Source organism: Pyxicephalus adspersus, chromosome 1 (assembly GCF_032062135.1).
Source record: "Pyxicephalus adspersus chromosome 1, UCB_Pads_2.0, whole genome shotgun sequence".
Classification (NCBI taxonomy): Eukaryota; Metazoa; Chordata; class Amphibia; order Anura; family Pyxicephalidae; genus Pyxicephalus; species Pyxicephalus adspersus.
This window is the reverse complement of record NC_092858.1, coordinates 103,332,424-103,350,502: the sequence shown is the minus strand read 5'-3', so window position 1 is coordinate 103,350,502 and position 18,079 is coordinate 103,332,424. Positions and strand designations below refer to the sequence as shown.

Below are 18,079 nucleotides of genomic sequence, written 5' to 3'. Positions count from 1 at the left end.
TTTTGTGGCTCCAGACTATTTTTCTTTAGTGGAAGAGGAGGCAAAATGGCTCTTTTGATACTAAAGGTTGCTGACCCCTGCTCTAGGCAATATATGTATCATATGACTGCTAAATCTAAACTACCCTAGGAACTTGTTAGGGAAACTGTATTTTAGACGATAGGCTATTTTTTACAATTCTGTTGTTTCTATGTTGCAATCACAGTATAACCATCTAGACATGTATTGTATGTTGGCAAAAGAGGTGATAGAAAGACAGGATTGACCAGTATATTGGCAAATGTTTTAAAGTCCTAAAAACCTGAAAACCAATGTTAGTTACCGGATAAATGAGTGACCCAAGGATTTGCAGAAATCTTCAAGTGCCAGCGCTTTAAGACCATTCATGTCGGATGCATAACCAGGCAAAAAAATTACTCCCGGGTTTTTGCCCTTATTCTTATGGTAAGCCAATTTAGGTAAATCTTGTCGCACTAGAAGCTGAGCGGATGATTTTAACCTGCAACCTTTAGAGGAATAAAAACTTTAGTATAAAATCGTAATTCAAAACTGCAGCTGAAAATATTAAATATACTAAATATTAAAAAAATTAAATGTAAAGAAAGTCAGAAAACCATTGGTCAGATGGTTTAGGAAGAATCACTAACTGGGCAGCCTTTCATTTTCAATTCAGTTTTTAACATTTTTTTTTTTATAAAAAAACAAAACAAACAGTATAATTCACACAAGACAAAAGGGAAAATAAAAAAACAAACCCAAACATACACCAAAGCAGCGTCTTCTTTGTATTTGAAAAAAAATGCAGTAAACATTTAACTCAACACTAATAAAACAAAACAAGAGTTTCTAAAGGCCATGAAACACCTTATTAAAAGTAAAATCATAAGTGTAGCAACCTCATATCAAAGTCGAGTATGCTATGATAATCCAACCATGGTGTCCATACCGTAAAGAAACAAGGAAGTGTATTCCTAGTACCTGTCATCCTTTCCTTAATCATAATGTCTGAAACTCTTGATATAACAGCTGCCAAACTCAAGATGGTTTTCCGCCATGCAGAGGTTATCACTTGTCTAGTTGCCAGGAATAAATGAGAGATTAACCGGTTCACATGTTTACGTACTTTGGGAACAGATTTAGTGTAGTAAGGCTTCTCAAGGATTTTTGCGTATAGTGATAAGTAATAGAATACCATTCTCGTTGATTGTGGGTTCCGCAAATAGCAAGATTCAAAAGTCAATAAAGAACGGGAACTGGGCAGCCATTCAACAGGGATCAGGCTACCAATGGTTTAACATTGCTTATAAATGTACTATGTATTCACAATTTGCATATACCAGTAGTTAAAAAGTATATTTTGTACACTAACGATACACATATGATATTCAATCCCAGTATATATAAAACAAAAAATGGAGGGGTGACCTTCACTTTTAGTTAATGGAGTGTTTCTCTATTATATTTACCCAGATGTCATAAGTGACTGACTTGGATAATCACTTTAATTGTATGTATAGCAAGTGTTTTCCAGTTCAGTCCAGGAAAGGCTGAAGCTTTTGGGTTTTTTTTGCTTTGTCACCTGTTGGTTAGATTTCCATTCACTTCTTGGTACAGAGACACAAAGGGAGGTGAAAGTAACCCTCTCCAAGGTGAGGTGAATTACACTCTCAAACAGTTGTTACTAGAACAAGTGTTCTCACTGGAAAAATTCTAATCATTTCTAAAGTTTTAAATGTTCTATCATTTTCTACTTGGCAGAAAACACTCATCAAGCCAAATAGGGAGGGTGAATCTGCCCAATAGGGACACCAATGGCAATACAATGCTGAGAGAAATTTCCAATCGCTCCCTTTTTTTTTTTTCCAAACCTTGAAAAAACTAAGTTTGGGGTATGCACTTTATACACATAATAGCTCTGGCCCAGATTAAGTACACACATCGGTCAAAATCAGATAGCTTCTACACCTTTGTTGCAGGTCAGTAACTCAAAGTATAAAAGCAAGATGGTCAGAAATGGCAGGCGGCCCTGCTAATTTCATGCCAGGTTTAAAGCCTGTTCACATGAGTGACTATTGTCATATTACCTCTCCTCCTTTTTGATGTTCTTTGTTTGTGCCATAGTAGTATATGTAATATGTTCTCACCAAAACACATATTGCATATAAATATACTGTTTATTACCAATATCAGATTTTACATGATGATCTATGCTTCAGAACTTTTCTTAAAATGCTTCACACATTATTTTTTTTTGGTTTCATTGCTCCACCTTTGAAACCATGGAGAGGATTAGAGATCCAAGAGAGCTTTTTCTATACTAATATCTCAGATACATGAATTTGTTTTGTCATGCATTTGCCAGCCTATGCAGTTGTGTCACTGTGGGAATATTTGGATTAATAGGGCTCTGTTTTTTTTCCCATATTGCACGGAGAATACAAGCAGCTACTAAGAGATCGAATTTTGCCAGTGGCAAAATAACTTGATAATATGCGGAGACTCCAGTCTTCTAAAGAAACTTTAGTGATTCTGTTCTACGTATCATCCCTTACCTCATGTTACTGATTGTTTATAGAATGCCATAATGAAGGTGTTTTAGCCAAATATAAAATGTCTGTAAACTCAAACTGCCTGAGATTTTTTAACACTGAGGTCTGAGTTAGGCAGAGGACTATATAATTTATCCAATACTATTAAACCAGGTTAAAATCTTCAACAGATTCTTTGGAGCTAGTCACCTTATCAGGAAAATTTAGGAGATGGAGAATGGAGCTACAATGTGTGGTGGGGGGAGCGAGTATTTCAAACACAATAAGCAAGGAAAGGCACATTTCAACACAAAACACTGTTCTACACTATTCATCAAGAACACTATTGCTTTATACTGTAAAGACTTTAATATTATAAACAATTAGGAAGCAATTCAATATCACCCCTGGTGACCACAAAGTGCTTGAAATAATCATCCATGTAGGTGTTTGCAGAGTTTATACAATACTAAGTTGTGCAGAACACTTGCACTCTGTTCATGTCAACTCATGTAACTGAATAGGGAAAATACATGTTTATCCTTAGTAAGTGGGCAAAGGGCCACACAGTATAATGAACAAATTATAGTGAAAGGTACACATTAAGCTAAAAGGCCCACCAATCAGAGAAGGGGTCACATTTTTAGTTATCAGTTTTCCCTGAATACACTCAGATCTGCAATGTATTATTCATGTATATTATGAAGAATGCAGCAGACATTGTTATTGTGCATGGCATACATAGCATTCCATATCACAACATTCTATATGGGGCATCACAATGGGCATGACTCTGATTTAAATAGCAACAAACAATATATACAAACTGTTTATTCAGCAAGAACACTATATTATATAAAACAATGCTATTATTATTAATATAAACAAATAGGTTTCAGCAAATCAGTGCCAAGTATGTGAAGAATGAACTAATACTCAATCAATGTATGTGCTCACAGTGCATACAATTACATTCCAGCAAGTTGTTGCCCCTATGTCTTGTTACTCCTGACAGGTGACAGCACACTGACATGACAAGGCCGGGCGCTCTCACCTTGCGGGTGTCTGGTGATATCTGTCTGCAGCAGCGCTGCCCGTCTGTACATTGCCAGTGGCCAGGTGCGAGATAACCTCAGAGATAATGTCGCCATGTTTACTGGTGGCAAACCCGCCCACTCCGTTCAGCACTGCCCTGTGACGTATGCGGAAGATAAACTAGTATGGGATCGGGCACAGAAATGACATGTGACCGGTGAGGGGTTGGACGCTGGGGTTCCTGCTTCGGTAATGTTCAATCACGTGACTCTCACTTGCCACACTGCTTGAAAATTGTAGTGGCGCTATTATTGACAAGAAGCATAGCAGAACATGAACACAGCTTCAGTGCTAGACTTGTTCCTGTAACCTGAATGCAGGGGGATTCCCACGTTCAAGCACAGCTACTGTTACCTATGAGTTGTCTGCTAATTACTTGGGATACAGTCTGGTACTGAGGGGGTCCATGATTGATGGTCAGCATTTGCAAACACCTGAGGTTCTCGCTCATAAACTATAATAATATAATGCAGTACATGGGGTTTATCCCTAAGTCACAGACCCACTAATGTAAAGGAATGGATAAACCAGCCCACGTTCCATAGAATGGTGGGATCAGTATATTGCCATATTGGTAATATATATATATATATATATATATACAAAGAACTGCCAGGGAATATTGACGTGTGTACGGAGATACATTTTTATGTTGGCAATGGCAGAGCCCAGTATTCCATGCCATTTGTTTCACAATAGTTTGCTTATTAACCTCACTGTTGACCAGAATTGAATACCAGGATTTGGACTTTAATACAGCTTGTTGCAAAGTTTACAAAACTTCAATCAAGCTTCATGACACTGTTCACAAACAAACCTTTGCAGATTCTCTCATCCAGGTGCTGGGCAGTCTTAGCAGCACCCGAGGCCTGGTGGATCCACATGGCTTTCATTAAGACAGCATACACATGTCAAATTATTATTGTTGGAAAGTTTCATGATGGGTTCCAGTGACAGAGTGTTATATGAATGGATGAGTGCTGTACCCAGAGCACACATTCTGCCAATAGAGAGGGGAGGGGGAAAGGAGCAAGCAGTACCCCACTGTGCGCTTCTCTCTAGACTTGTTTAGTGGTCTTTCCTGATCAGTCGTTTGTGGATTCATGAACAATGTAAGACAACTGCTGTACACATGTCAGATTCTTGTTAGACACAAGCACAACCTTACTTAAGGTTACTAGGCAGTTTTTTAAAGATGTGAGGAGGAAAAAAAATACTTTTGACTTGTTTGAAAGCCCATTTTTGTATCTGTTCTTGTTTTTACGTTTTGAGGATTTTGGGCCATTTTGAATTCTGGACCAAACAGTAAGTCTCTACTGAAGAATATTTTATAAAGGTTGTGTCATCTGACCCTGTCTTGTGGCATTTATCAGAGCAGTGTTCTGAATTAGAACCTGATAATGTAAATACATCAGTAATGTAGCCTATGGCTTCACAAGGAACCTAAAAGTAATTCCAACTTATGAACTACACATGTGGTTGCCAAGACCAGTTCAAAATAACTACAGCTTCCCCAAGTCTTCTTCAGGAGGGAATCCTCATTTTCCACGATGGGGTATTTAAAGTGACTGTCAGAGCTACACAATCTAACCTGTTGTGCTGCTATGGCTATTTTTGGCCTAAGCAAAGCCAAGGACTGGAGCTCAAAGATATTACAGACAAAAAAAAAAAACTTTATTTTTGACATTTACAAAATGTGTGTTTTTAAAAGATTCCACCAAAAATAGAATACAGAAAATAACAATCATACTACATATAACCCACTTAAATCAGACAATTTGAGTAAGAAAAACAAAACTACAGGCATGTGTGTAGAAAATGAAAAAAAAAAAAAATTTTTAGTTGCAAGCTCAATGGCCCTTACCCTGATCTTCTTTCACTGGAACAAACATGAAGTGAGTTCTGTCCTCACACATCATGTATTTGTTCCAGGTCTAGATGATGGAGCCAAAACTCAGGATAACAGAGAGCATGCATCCTTGAAAACAAGTCGGCAATGGTTGCTTTAAGAACTTTGTATTTATGTACACAAGGCCCTAAGTAATCCTGGCTGTAGATTTATATGAAAAGTTATCAAATATATTTTCTTTGTAAACCAGCATACCTTATAAAGGTAAATATCAGTATTGGAGTCCGACTCCTTTTCTAGCAAATAGTTGTAGTTCAATGCTTTATAACCATATTTCCTTCAGAGTCCTGTGTAAACAAGCAATTTAGAGAATCCTCATCACACCGATACTGGCGACTCCTTTTCATTGGGCTAACAGTGCCCCAAAGCGCGTTAGTCCTGTCCTGAAGAGGACCTGATGGGTAGCGAGTCTTTTGTTTATCACTGGTAGATCCATGAGCAATTACTCTGTTGCCCTGTGAATCCTGTGTGAACAGCTGACTATCAAGCTGTGATTCTGTATATAAGTCTTTATAAAGCATTTCAGGGTAATGTGAACTGATTGAAGAGTCAAATAAAGAAACAGAATGTTGCTTAGTAGTACAAGATGTAGAGAAGTTGGTAGAGTAGCATATGATAGTCTCTGTTCTTACAGAATTACTTTGTAAATGATCTTTTGGATGGACAAGGCTATCAGTCACATTTATATATTCCTTGTAGATTTCTTTCTGTGCAGATTCTTGAGTATTGGTTTGTGGATTAAATAAAGTATTCTCACAAGAAGAAGCTTCATCAGCACAACTACCAGATGATCCTACAGGCAAGGGAAACAATGTTTCATTATGGAATACATGATAAGACCATATATACACACAAAATGTATGTTAAAGTCCTTACAGCATATATTCATAAAACTTTGTGCAGGTGCACAGTCAAGAACAGCCATCTGCACAGCCAGGACTTCTGCCCTTTTGATTTCTTTTTAACAGACTGGGGCAAGATAAAAACCTGTGAACACCAAGCCCCACATTCTCAGATTTAGATGAAACTACTTTTTCCAGCAGTTTAGTTCAAGCTCCATGTTAACAGCACATGCACTGTAAACATATTTTTAAGGTGGCCACACACATATGATGATCATGTCATTCGTTATTTGGTGCTATCAAAAGATTAAATTGAAAGAGAATCAAATTCAGATTGATTACATGATCATTGTATAAATTGAATCTCATAGACAGAAATGTAAGTACTACTGTATGTGTGTATGATATTTTATTGATCATTAATCTATTGTTTTTAATCAGTCCTAAGTGGATGAATCACAAATTCATATATGGACACCATTAATGTTCTACTAACAAATACAGCACTGCAAAAGACTGTGGTGATAATGCAGCCATTACCTGTGCGTGGTCTGTCAAAACTCTAAAATACTGTTATGTCTGTGCTAAGAATAATGCTGCTGCAGCTTTGTAAAAATACTAGAACCCCCAAAACCGACAAGCAAAATTGTTAACTCTAAAAGAACTCCTTTATGTAAAAATAACCTTAACAGTTACCCCAATATAAAATGTAACCTTTGACTGGACCCCATAAACCAGAACCCCAACAGTGAACTTACAACTAAAAACACCACCATTCTCTAATCATATCACTGATCCTTCACCTTCTAACCTTTAAGTACATCCTGAAAATATGTACTTCTCATATTATGCTTCAAAAGTACCTAAAATCCCGCAGTTTCAATGGTGCCAACTCCCAGTGTTGAAACTGACTGCGGTCTATGTAAAAACGGAAGGACCCTTAAGGTGTCTGCTATTACTATATTTCAACAGGTCTTTATCTACTGTCATTGAAGGGGAAATACAGCATGCTCTTGGGATCATTCAGAATTCACTGCAGAATTGCGATAGCGGTTTTTTAATTCCTAAAAATTTCTGAAGGGAACAAGAGGTTAATAGAGGCCCCAAGAATGAGGAGTTTTGCTCTTCCTTTTCTTTACTAAAGCTGTCCTGCTATTTGATCATCCCTGAACATTTGTGCCCACTCATTGCAAGGATATCATCATGCAAAGATGTATGAGTCACTGAAGGAAGTATAATATGTAATAAATATATTACAAGCTATTACTGTTAGCCACGGTCTACGAATCATCTCTGCTGATGAAAATTGTTGTGAATCCTCCATCTCTAGCAGACAGTCAATACTGTAAGCAGGTAAACCTACGTAGGAATATTCTATTTCAAGCTTATATGTGTCCTTTCAGCTTCTCAACTGTTATTTGTAAAAGCATAGGAAAGTTCAGAAATCGGCATCCCATCTCTGTAAATAGCACCATTTGGCTTGGTGTCATACCCTCCTGTAGTATTTTACCTTCATTAAGGAAGGTAGGAACACACTTACCAATATTTAGAGGTTCAGTATCATTTTCTTCTGCTTTTCCACTCACACAAAGACTACTGGGCGTGTTTTCTTGATTGGCAGGCTTTGCTGCTTTCTTCCCTATAATATACAAGCTTATTGTTTAAATATCAGCAGAAAAAAAAAAAATACTACATAAATTATGGCTGCAGTTACAGTCCTGTGTAAAACAATTATGGTAAATGTATTCCTATGTGCTTAAAATACAGTAAGTACAATATGTACCAATTATTTTTAGCTACTGTTTATACTGGATATGTTTTGTACTATATTAGGATCCCTTGAAATATTCCTGGATTACCGTATTTTTCGGACCATAAGACGCACCAGTTTTTAGAGAAGGGAAATGAAGAAAAAAAAGATTCTGAAACAAATAGTGTCCTAAAATATTTTATGTGCATTAAAAACCAACAGCACAGTCATAAACACATGTAATAAACCCTGTAAAGTAAACAGCAGCATTTAGAACCATTATTAACAAATAAAGTCAGCAAAAGACAAAATTACTGTAAAACACAATAACGAGAGACTTAAGTAATAAAATAGTTTGTGTTGTGTTATGTGTGTGCTTTCACTGTGTTTGTGTTGTGTACCGTATATGTGATTTTACTATGTGTGCTGTACCTTACTGAAGATCCTGGTGAAGAGTGATCTTCAGTGAGGTTCAGCACGCTATTCAGGGAACACTCTCAGCATGATTGGCTGACAAAGTCATGTTGGGAGAATTCTCCCAGCATTCCTGCTCCCAGCATGACTTTGTCAGCCAATCATGCTGAGAGTGGGAGGACGCCGGGAGCAAGATACAAGAGTGACAGGAGTCACAGTCACTCTGGCCGCGCTGGACAGGAGAACAGGGTAAGTAAAAGGCGGAGGGGGAGGAGCTATACAGGGGGGACGGGACAGCAGCTGGTGAGGAGCTGAGGCGGGGCTTACTATGACTGGGCAGGCTAGTGCAGCGCTGCCTGGCGTGGTCCATACCCGTGCTCAAGCTCACCGCTCCGGGCACAGAAGGAGAGGCGGCCCGGGCAAGCTGTCAGGCGGCCGCGGTCCAGACCCGTGCTCACCGCTCACGGCACAGAGGAACAGAGGAGAGACAAGTAAGAAACAAATGTTTAGGCTACATTTGGACCATAAGATGCAGGGACTTTTTCCCCCCACTTCTGGGGGAAAAAAAGTGCGTCTTATGGTCCGAAAAATACGGCAAGTACTTTTGGGTGTACTAATGTCCCTGACGAAAGCATTGCTCTGCATGGCATATAAAGTTCATGGGGAAAAATTATTAGGAATTAGGGCATCAACAGATACCGGATCTGGCCAGATTATGAAAAGATAATGTAAAACAACAATATTTGGGTTTACATACTCCTATATTACCTTTTGGTGTAAAAAACGCAAACATAGAGGTTTGTTTAGTGCAAAGCTGTGGTGTTTTTGTTTGAGTGAATTCAAATGTAGCAGAATCAATATGCTGTCTTCTTAGGAGTGGATTAAATCTTTTTGTCAATTTGGAGGAGATCAAAGTCTGCAACAAAAAATAAAACATTTGTTAGTATTTTGTATCTTTTATACTTTAAAATAAACTATATTTAGTTTATTTTTTTTATTTATGTTGCATAGAAAAATCACCCATAAAGACTATATTCACATGTGTTAATTTAGGTGATCAGCACTGTAGGGCCTTTCAAAGTGCAAAGTAGAGAAACCTACAAGGACTACAATGGTTCGGAATTTTAAAAAAAATCTTTTTTTTTTGGATTTGTTGTAATGGTTACACATCATCATTGTTCACTACTAAACAAGTCGTTTGCATGCTGTCCAAAGGAAAAGATTGTATGGCCATGGAGACACTACAATCAAGAGAACAAGGGTATTAAAGTTGATTATAATGAGACAGGGTGATATTCTGTTCCATGGATGACCTATTATCCCCCTTGCCTTGTGGGCAGAAATACTAGTTTTTATACCTACTACACATTCACCTCATATACACCAGAAACAACAGCTCTGGCACATTTTCTGGATAGAGGAACTAAATAGGGAAAGCTGATCTTTCTCCCCATTACATAAATTACCATTCTTTGTTCTGCATCGTGGTTCTGTGTAGAGGATGGAGATCACCAAAGAGACCAGCACTTAGTGTAAGGTCAAAATTCTGATTTTTTTTTGTTTTTTTAAGTGCAACACCCCTTTTCTTTAAAAAAAAAAAAAAAAAAAGTGTGCGGCACCATCCTAATTCTCGATCGCATAGGAGCGCAAAGCCTCCCTGGTCCCAGGATACCTAGGTCACACATTCCAGGGGGCTCTTGGGTGCTCCTTTCCCACCCCTTTAGTCAAAAGCAAAAAAAATTGCCAATCTCACGCATGCGCACTTCTCCATCTGCGTCACTCGATCTCACGCCTGGGACAGATGACATAGGAACTAGAACCTGGAAGAAGATGGAAAGATGAATGCCGGGACAGTGCAGGACCTAAAGGAAGAGACCTCCGGACCAAACAACAGCTCTCCAGGATTGAAGGTAAGTGTATTCTTTTGTTCTGGGGAACTTTTGAGTTTAGTTCCTCTTTAATACACAGAAATAAGCTAATCTTTTTTAGGAGAAAGTAAAAGACAGAAGTTTAGTTTTTCAGGGTATTGCTTAGGTATAATTGACATTTTAAGATTTGCCCTATCAGTACCAATCACCACACAACTGGGTAAAGGGTCCCATATCTCTTTCACAATGTATTTACCTATATATACGTACATATGTCATACAATACTGCATAATATTGCTGCATGGGTCCTGTGTATTGGGACATCATATTAATATCTGATGCAGTCCCAAGCAATGGAATCCTGGCTGCATTTCATACAAGTATCTGACTATTCACACATAACACGGGATTAGAAACGTACAACATAACTCACACACCTGATGTGATTTCCTCTTCAGCTGGGATGCGTCCAGCCACACTCCGCACTCCTCAGGCTGCACACAGCTCTCGCCTCGCTTTTTACTCTTCATGTTTACAGCCAGACATACAAACACTAGGCACAGACTTTACTGAAATATTCAATTTCGCGCCAGACGTCCTCACACAAGAGCCCTTTTCACTGCCTGCTTTAACCCATCATAGGCTGCCCTTGGAATGCCTGCTTTATGCCATCATAGCGACATGTCGGCCATGTTTTTGGTGGCAACGAAGGGACCTCTTCATAAGACAAAAACTAATTGCGAAAAAGTACATCGAAGCTTACTAGTCATTAAAGTTGTAACAAATAATATTATTATGAAAAGAAAACATAAACCCTAATAATCATGTTCTTTTATTTATCACTAACAGGTAATAGCAATAACTGCTATAGCGCCACCTGCTGTCCAAATAAAATAGTTTCTGCAGTACAGTATAATCTTACATTGGACTCTGGAAACGTTTTATCAATCCAGTTTAGGCCTACTTTCTTTTATAAACAGTTTGTCTTTATTCATGCAGAGGATTAATGGAGATATGAAGAATCTTGATGGCCATAGATGTTGTTGTTTCTTGTCGAATTCAACTATTGACAATGAGACAAAAAATCCACCTTAATATGGTTTCCTAGATAAGAGAGTAAATTTTCCAAATTGGCTGTAGCTGCAAGTCATTGTAACAAGTTTGTTCCCTTTAAGCATTTTTGACATATACTGTGTAAATTTAGATCCAACTGTTAGATAAACTGTTACCACCAACTGTGGCAGTGCTGAACACAACATTTTGCGGCTTCCATTGACTTGAATGCAACTGCCTTTAAATGCCGCTCACAGTGGTTGCCTTTTATATACCAGCTCGTGAAAACAGTAAACCTCAACCGCAACCTCAACTGCACTGCACAGGGTAAAACTGAACAGTATTAAAGAGGGGCAGCTGGGAGCACCTAACAGCAGTTTTTAAAAGCAAGCCTGAAAGGGGTCCTAACGAAACCCTCGGCCATATGGCAACATACGACCATAGTGGGAACAGGTCCTAAAAAGATAAGTGAATGATTACAGTTAAAAAATAAATACGTTCTCCCCTGGATCTTTACTTATCACTTTTAAGTAAAAAAAATGCAGTGGCGATTGAATGCTGTCTGGTGATTTGTTTGCCAAAGAAACACAGGGTTTAGTTGACTTTTTTTTAACTTGCACTGTGCATCCCCATAGACTGTAATCAATTCCTAACAACCTGTCAGAGCCTATGGGGTCACGAGACAAGTGCACCTAGCTGAAGAAGATACCTCAGTGCTTGCTTTTCTATGGAACCAAAGCACTGACATTTTGAGCATCATAAAGTGGCTTCTGCGTTGGAAGGTATTTTTTTTTTTACTACAAAAGTAGACTAGAATAAAACAATTGTATTTTATGTCATAACATGTACCTACAATATAAAGTGAATGTTCATCTTGAACTTTGTCTTACTTTCAGGCAGGCTAAGGACGGGATGGAACCAATATAATTTTTTCATTGCAACCTGGAACTCTATTAGAGAGATTTACCTGCACTTCCTATGTTGCTGACAACTATGTACTGAACAGGAAATTAGGGGAACTCTAACAAAAAAAGGTTTCATCTGGATGACAGTAATACCCCCAAATTAGTACAAATCTAAAACTAGAACTGGAGATTTTTAGACTTGAAAAATTATCCATGAAAAGTCCCACTTCTGCAGGTATTGTACCCATTTTACCCAATAAAACACCCCCTACCCAGAAATGCTTTATGGACCCCAGTAATACATTTCAGCTGTAGGCCTATAGATTTATCATTACTGAAGTAATACATTTATTGTTTCTCCAGGAAAAGGAATACATTTGCCATAATTGTTTTAAAAATAATATTATAAATAAAAATCAAAAGGCAATATTTTATAGCAAAATGAAGAAAAAATACAGCTAAAGGTAATTTAAAAATAATGTCTAAGGTGCAAAAAAAACAAAAAAGTAATTTGTTCTGATTGGGGTAAAATATGAGTTAATAAGGGATTCAGTATCTACTCAATCTCTACAATCTACATAGTAACAAATTTGTTGCTTAGAAAACCCAGTAGCTCAAGCTGTAAAATAGTCTAATAATAAGGCAGAGGTGTGACTAACTTTAGCATCCCAACACTTACTGGGCAACTATTAGACAAGGCAAGACAGGTGGTTTCAGCTGTGCTGTCTATATATATAACCCATAGTGCACTTAAAATCATTTGTCATGTTTTAAATGTTTATGTATATAAAACAAACATTGCGTGCACAAAGTAAAAATATGACTATATAATGTTTATGTTTCAATAGAATCAATATATTTTCCCTTTTAAAGAGATGCTGTAAAAAGAGAGAACAAAACAACCCTGTGATATAGAATATTACTTTCCATGAAAATCTTTGCTTTCTGAAGGGCTTTGTGTTTCACTGATATCTAACACTACAAAGGTAGTGATGTGGTACCTCCCACCAACATTTACATCAGTACTGTGTCCTTTAGTTTGTTTGGGTCAGCAGGAGGAACCACAGTGCCCAGTAGTAGATACGCCATCAGACATATTAGGATGTATAGCAGTGGGGTGTGGAGTGCTTCAAGGGAGCTCAAACTGAGAAAATGGCATAAACATCAATGTGACTTGCAGACTTGTGCATTCAATTTAAGGGAAACTATGATTACAAATGTATCAATGCTTATGATAAAGGCAGAAAACTGAAAACTGCAGTTATGCTGGCAACTATTATAAAATATTATCATAAAAATAACTATAATATAATAATAAGATGTAGAATTGAAATGAACCAGTTATTGAGCTCAATTTTGCCTTTAGCTAGAAACCATCTGTATCTATGACTCATTCCCCCTAACCTAGTCACTTATTAAAACTGCAACAAATGAAAATCTTTTAGTTTTTGTTTTTAAGAAATTTTATTGAGGTTAAACAGTGAAAACATAGATAGAAAATAAACATTCAAATCCAAAAATACCTTAAAAATTTAAACAAAAAAAAAATATATGTAGCATTAAGATTAGAGACATCACTATACTAGATAACCTCTCACTAGGTAATCTCTACTAGAAGGTAAGAAAAATTAGCAAAATATTGATTGTTTTCGCTTTCCAGTTAAGAAAAAATGGAAACCAGGGGTTTACTCCATATCTATGGGAGGATCTTCCAATACTCTGCCAAGATACCATGTAGTGTAATGGGAGCAGTTGTACAATCGTGTTTTGGTAGGGGTATTGAGTGTACTAAAAAAAACTTTCCCAGGTTTCAAAACAAAAACTGGGTCTTAGTTTCCTTATGTAAAGAGGTCTCTGTCCATTCCATTTTAAACAGTTCTTGAAATTTAGCAAGAAAGAGGCACATCGGGGGAGAGGTGAGGTCCAGACAACAATTTAAACATTTTTTTTAGCCACCTCTAAGAGAATAAGTGCTAGTCCCCTTGCTCCTCTGGCAAAATAAACACCTGAACTTTCTGCTATACCAAAGATTGCCCATTCAGGGGTAAGAGGTATGTAGTTTAGTAGATAGTTGTGAATATAACTGACTAATTGACACCAAAATTGATCTATAACTGGACATACCCTCAAGTTGTGGTAAACAGTCGCCACGTGGGCCCGCATTTAAAACATGCATCCCTGTCTCTGTCTGAGAGTCCCATATAATAGGCTTGTTTAGGCGAAACATAGTTTTTTATGAAAAAATTTGAAAAAACACTTCCCGGTACTGGACCGCCGATTTAGCTTTCCCGAACATCCAGTACATTCGTAAAATTCTGTGTCATGTGCAAATTGGGGAAATGTTGCCATTTCACCATGCCAAGTTTAGCAGCATAGTCCAGTCACTTTAGGTCAGTTCAGTAAAATTTGGAGCTGGCCTTGAAGGAAGTAGGGGGGTTAATAACATGGTGTCGAAGGGTTGTGACAATTATAAGGAGCTAATACTCGGGCTACTCTTGAAGCATAAACCCTTGTCTGAATAAGTTAAAAGATACTGTCTGCCAAAAGGGGAGTCACCTTTTTTGTTCTGGGTAAAAATAAGTTGTGCGGCTTTTTGGATCAATTAACACATGAACTGAAGTGAGACCTTTAGCTGCCCAGTCAGCTATTAGTGGAGAGGAAAGTCCTGGGGTGAACTCACCATTGCCCCCAAGCGTGAGAAATAGGGAAGAGTGAGCATTAAGGAAGTCTGCTTTAAATAGAAAATGCCACAGCTGTCACTGTGAAAACAGCAAGGGATTATTTTGGACGCCTTCAGGTAAAAGTTCTTTGTGAGTATGCAAAATGGCTAAAGGGTTCCAGGGAGTGAAAAATCAACTTGTAGGTTGGTGTAAAATGAAGTACTATGTATCCAATCTTTTAATTTGCACTAGAGTGTGGCTTGGTTATGTCAGGTGTCATATGTTATATGTCATGTTTGTTGTAGGATTGTGCGACTGGTTACTGCGTGTTTACTGCCCCAGATAAATGTCCTAAACAAACAATCTAGGTGTTTTAGGTCCTGGGACAGTAGGAAAATAGGGTGGGTTTGAAACAAAAACAAAAGGCTGGGGAATGTAATAATTTTAATAAACGCTACTCTACCCAAAAAAGAAAAGTGTAAGGGAACTCCAAGATTTTAATTTTTTTTTTCATGGAGAACATGGCTTGTGTAAAGTTAAACAGGAACTAATCTTCTTCTGGTTTATTCTTCCTATGTCACCCAAGCCAGACGCGAAATCGGGTGACGTAGATCTTAAAAAAACTTGCCGATCTCACTGCACATGTGTAAGATCGGCAATTTTCTTCCCTTTTCAGGAAAAGGCTCCTTCTGTGCATGCCGAGATGCTGGGGCATGCGCAGAATGAGCACCCAAGAGCCTCCCGGGATGGGTGACGTAAGTATCCCAGGAGGTTTTGTACTCCCATTCATTCTCGATCGCCTAGGCGATTGAGAATTAGAAGGCGGTGATGCGCCCTTTTTTTTTTTTTTTTTTTTTTAAAAAGGATGTTGCACTTAAAAAAACAAAAAAACAACAGAATTTTTACTTTGCAATGAAGGGTTGTCTACCTTTTTTTGTAAAGTGAAAATTCTGAGTTTAGGTTTATTAGAGTTATTTTTATCAGTAAACCTAGATATCTGAAATGGGAATTTGCCCATTAAAATGGATTGAGAGAGCTCCAATTGGGTTTATGTTTGGGAAACAGAAAAAGAGCTATTGACTTGTCATAATTTATGGTGTGACCAGATATTTTTTGAAATGCCTGGAAAGTGCCTATAATACTGGGTTTGTTATAAATAAAAATATGCCATCAGTAAATGCAGTCATTGTCATTTTTGTTGAGCCAAATTTTACTCCAGAGAACCTGGCGTCCTCCTCAAACAATCTCAATAATGGGTCCAAAGCTAAGTTAAATAGTAGCGAGGACGGGACAACCCTGTCGCATACCACTGTTCATAGTTAAAGACTGTGAGAGTTGGTTATTTACTATTAGATGGGTGGTGGGGTGATTGTACAAAAATGTTATGTATGTTTGAAATTGGGTACCAAAATGTCTATGTTCAAGCAATAAATGCAAGTAGGGCCAAATTATTTTGTCAAACGCTTTCTTCATGTCAAGACATAATAGCATGATTCTTATTTGGAAGCTATAAATAAAATCTCTTAACTACAACAGGACTGAAAGATAATGTACTGTATTTTATGGGGATAAAGTGATAATCTGGTGATGATGAAATAAAGAAACAACAATATGGCTACCAAGTCAAAAAGCTTCTGGGTATAAGATTGATCTTACCTGGGGCAAACTGTGCATGGTGGTTTTTATGGTTTTGTAATATATTACATATATTTACAGCATTTAGATACAGGTTACATCTAATTATTTAAACATAATTTTGGTTTTCACATAAATTAGGCAACAAGTAAAGCCATAAAGTTATCCAGGAAAAATGATTCTACAAACGAATGCAATGGCACCAGAATAGCACTGGGCAGATTACAAAATCTATGCAATTACGGAAGTGACTGCAACTATAATGTGGTTACTAATTGTGCAATAGCTTTCTCTGTACATTTTGTTTTGTTTGAAGGGACATTTGAAAGACATTTCAAAGAAAAGAAGGAAAGTGACATTTGATAAATAGGAAATATATCATTCTTGTAAACACCTTTTATTGCACCATAATTGCATATGTACCCAATCCTAAATTTGTAGTTGGGCTGCAGACATTTTCATTTTTTTGGATGTTGAATATCATGTTTTAATGGCCAAGTAGGTTTCTTGGATATGGGTGGAGTTAGGAGTAACATGTAGCAATAATTTGCTGTTATTAAATTGGGATAGGTTTTCTTATCTGTGAGACTGAGCGACTGATTAGCGACTGATTGATGTTCCTCTCTTAAATTGCCATTGAGGGCTCCCCTGACTGTACTGCCTGACTAATCTGACTGCAGGTTACTTGCACATGTGGTAGCACACAGAATATAATGTATAATCATCAGTATTTAGTCACAAATGTATAAACAGACTTACACAGCTAAGCACAGTCACTGTGGCATTACCAAATCGGGAAAGCAGTCCATTTATTGGGCAGATGTAATTATTTACTTTAAAATAAAAATGATCATGTACTATTTAGGTTATTGGTAGCCAATGGAGGGAAGAGAGGCGACTGAAGCAAGTTGAAGAGTTCCCAAGTAATAGGAAAGTAGCCATTTTGTTAGATGGTAGGTCACAGAGAAGAGGATTCAAGTAGTCCAGTGGAAACATGATCTGAATTGGATCATGTCATTGGGGTGTTTTCTAGTTCTAATTACAGACAGTGGAACAAAAATATTGGTGGAAACACCACAAGTTCAGCTTAACTCATGTTAACTTTGAAAAAGCTGGCGGATATGCATAAACTAACAGCAGATTCATTGTTGCAGGCAATGAGTGTAGGTGGAGAAATGAGGGGGGTCCAAAAACTGAACCTTGGGGTAGCATAAAAGACAGGGGCCAGACAACTGCAGAGTTACATAGTGTCACATATGGGGATCTGTGCCCTCCTCTGTGACACCCACCCTGCATCCCCAGCTGCCTGCAGCAAGACTGCTCCTGGTCTAATTCACTGTCTGAGAGCTGCCCCTTTACTAGAAGGACTAGAATATTCTGCAGACGCTCTCCACCTGCTGGCAAAAATGTGAACACCAC

At 37.7% G+C, this 18,079-nt stretch overlaps 2 protein-coding genes across 5 annotated transcripts in view; both read right to left on the bottom strand.

Annotated features, from left to right (window-relative positions):
- Positions 1 to 3,719, bottom strand: part of ABHD10 (abhydrolase domain containing 10, depalmitoylase) — a 9,544-nt gene extending 5,825 nt beyond the window's left edge. Inside the window, exons 1-2 of the mRNA XM_072422036.1 lie at positions 3,583 to 3,719; positions 323 to 506 (exon numbers count right to left, since the gene is read on the bottom strand). Of these exons, the coding sequence (XP_072278137.1) occupies positions 323 to 506; positions 3,583 to 3,679 (281 nt within the window). The 5' untranslated portion in view covers positions 3,680 to 3,719. The remainder of the gene's footprint in view (positions 1 to 322; positions 507 to 3,582) is intronic.
- Positions 3,720 to 5,275: 1,556 nt separating this feature from the next.
- Positions 5,276 to 18,079, bottom strand: part of AUNIP (aurora kinase A and ninein interacting protein) — a 24,632-nt gene continuing 11,828 nt past the window's right edge. The window contains exons 1-4 of one of the 4 annotated variants that reach the window (XM_072421981.1): positions 10,845 to 11,552; positions 9,307 to 9,454; positions 7,915 to 8,013; positions 5,276 to 6,325 (exon numbers count right to left, since the gene is read on the bottom strand). In XM_072421981.1, coding sequence (XP_072278082.1) covers positions 5,787 to 6,325; positions 7,915 to 8,013; positions 9,307 to 9,454; positions 10,845 to 10,937 — 879 coding nt within the window. In that variant the 5' untranslated portion in view covers positions 10,938 to 11,552 and the 3' untranslated portion in view covers positions 5,276 to 5,786. Of the gene's footprint in view, positions 6,326 to 7,914; positions 8,014 to 9,306; positions 9,455 to 10,291; positions 10,825 to 10,844; positions 11,553 to 18,079 lie in introns of those variants that run through there. The other 3 variants (XM_072422011.1, XM_072422002.1, XM_072421991.1) reach the window with 3 other exon arrangements.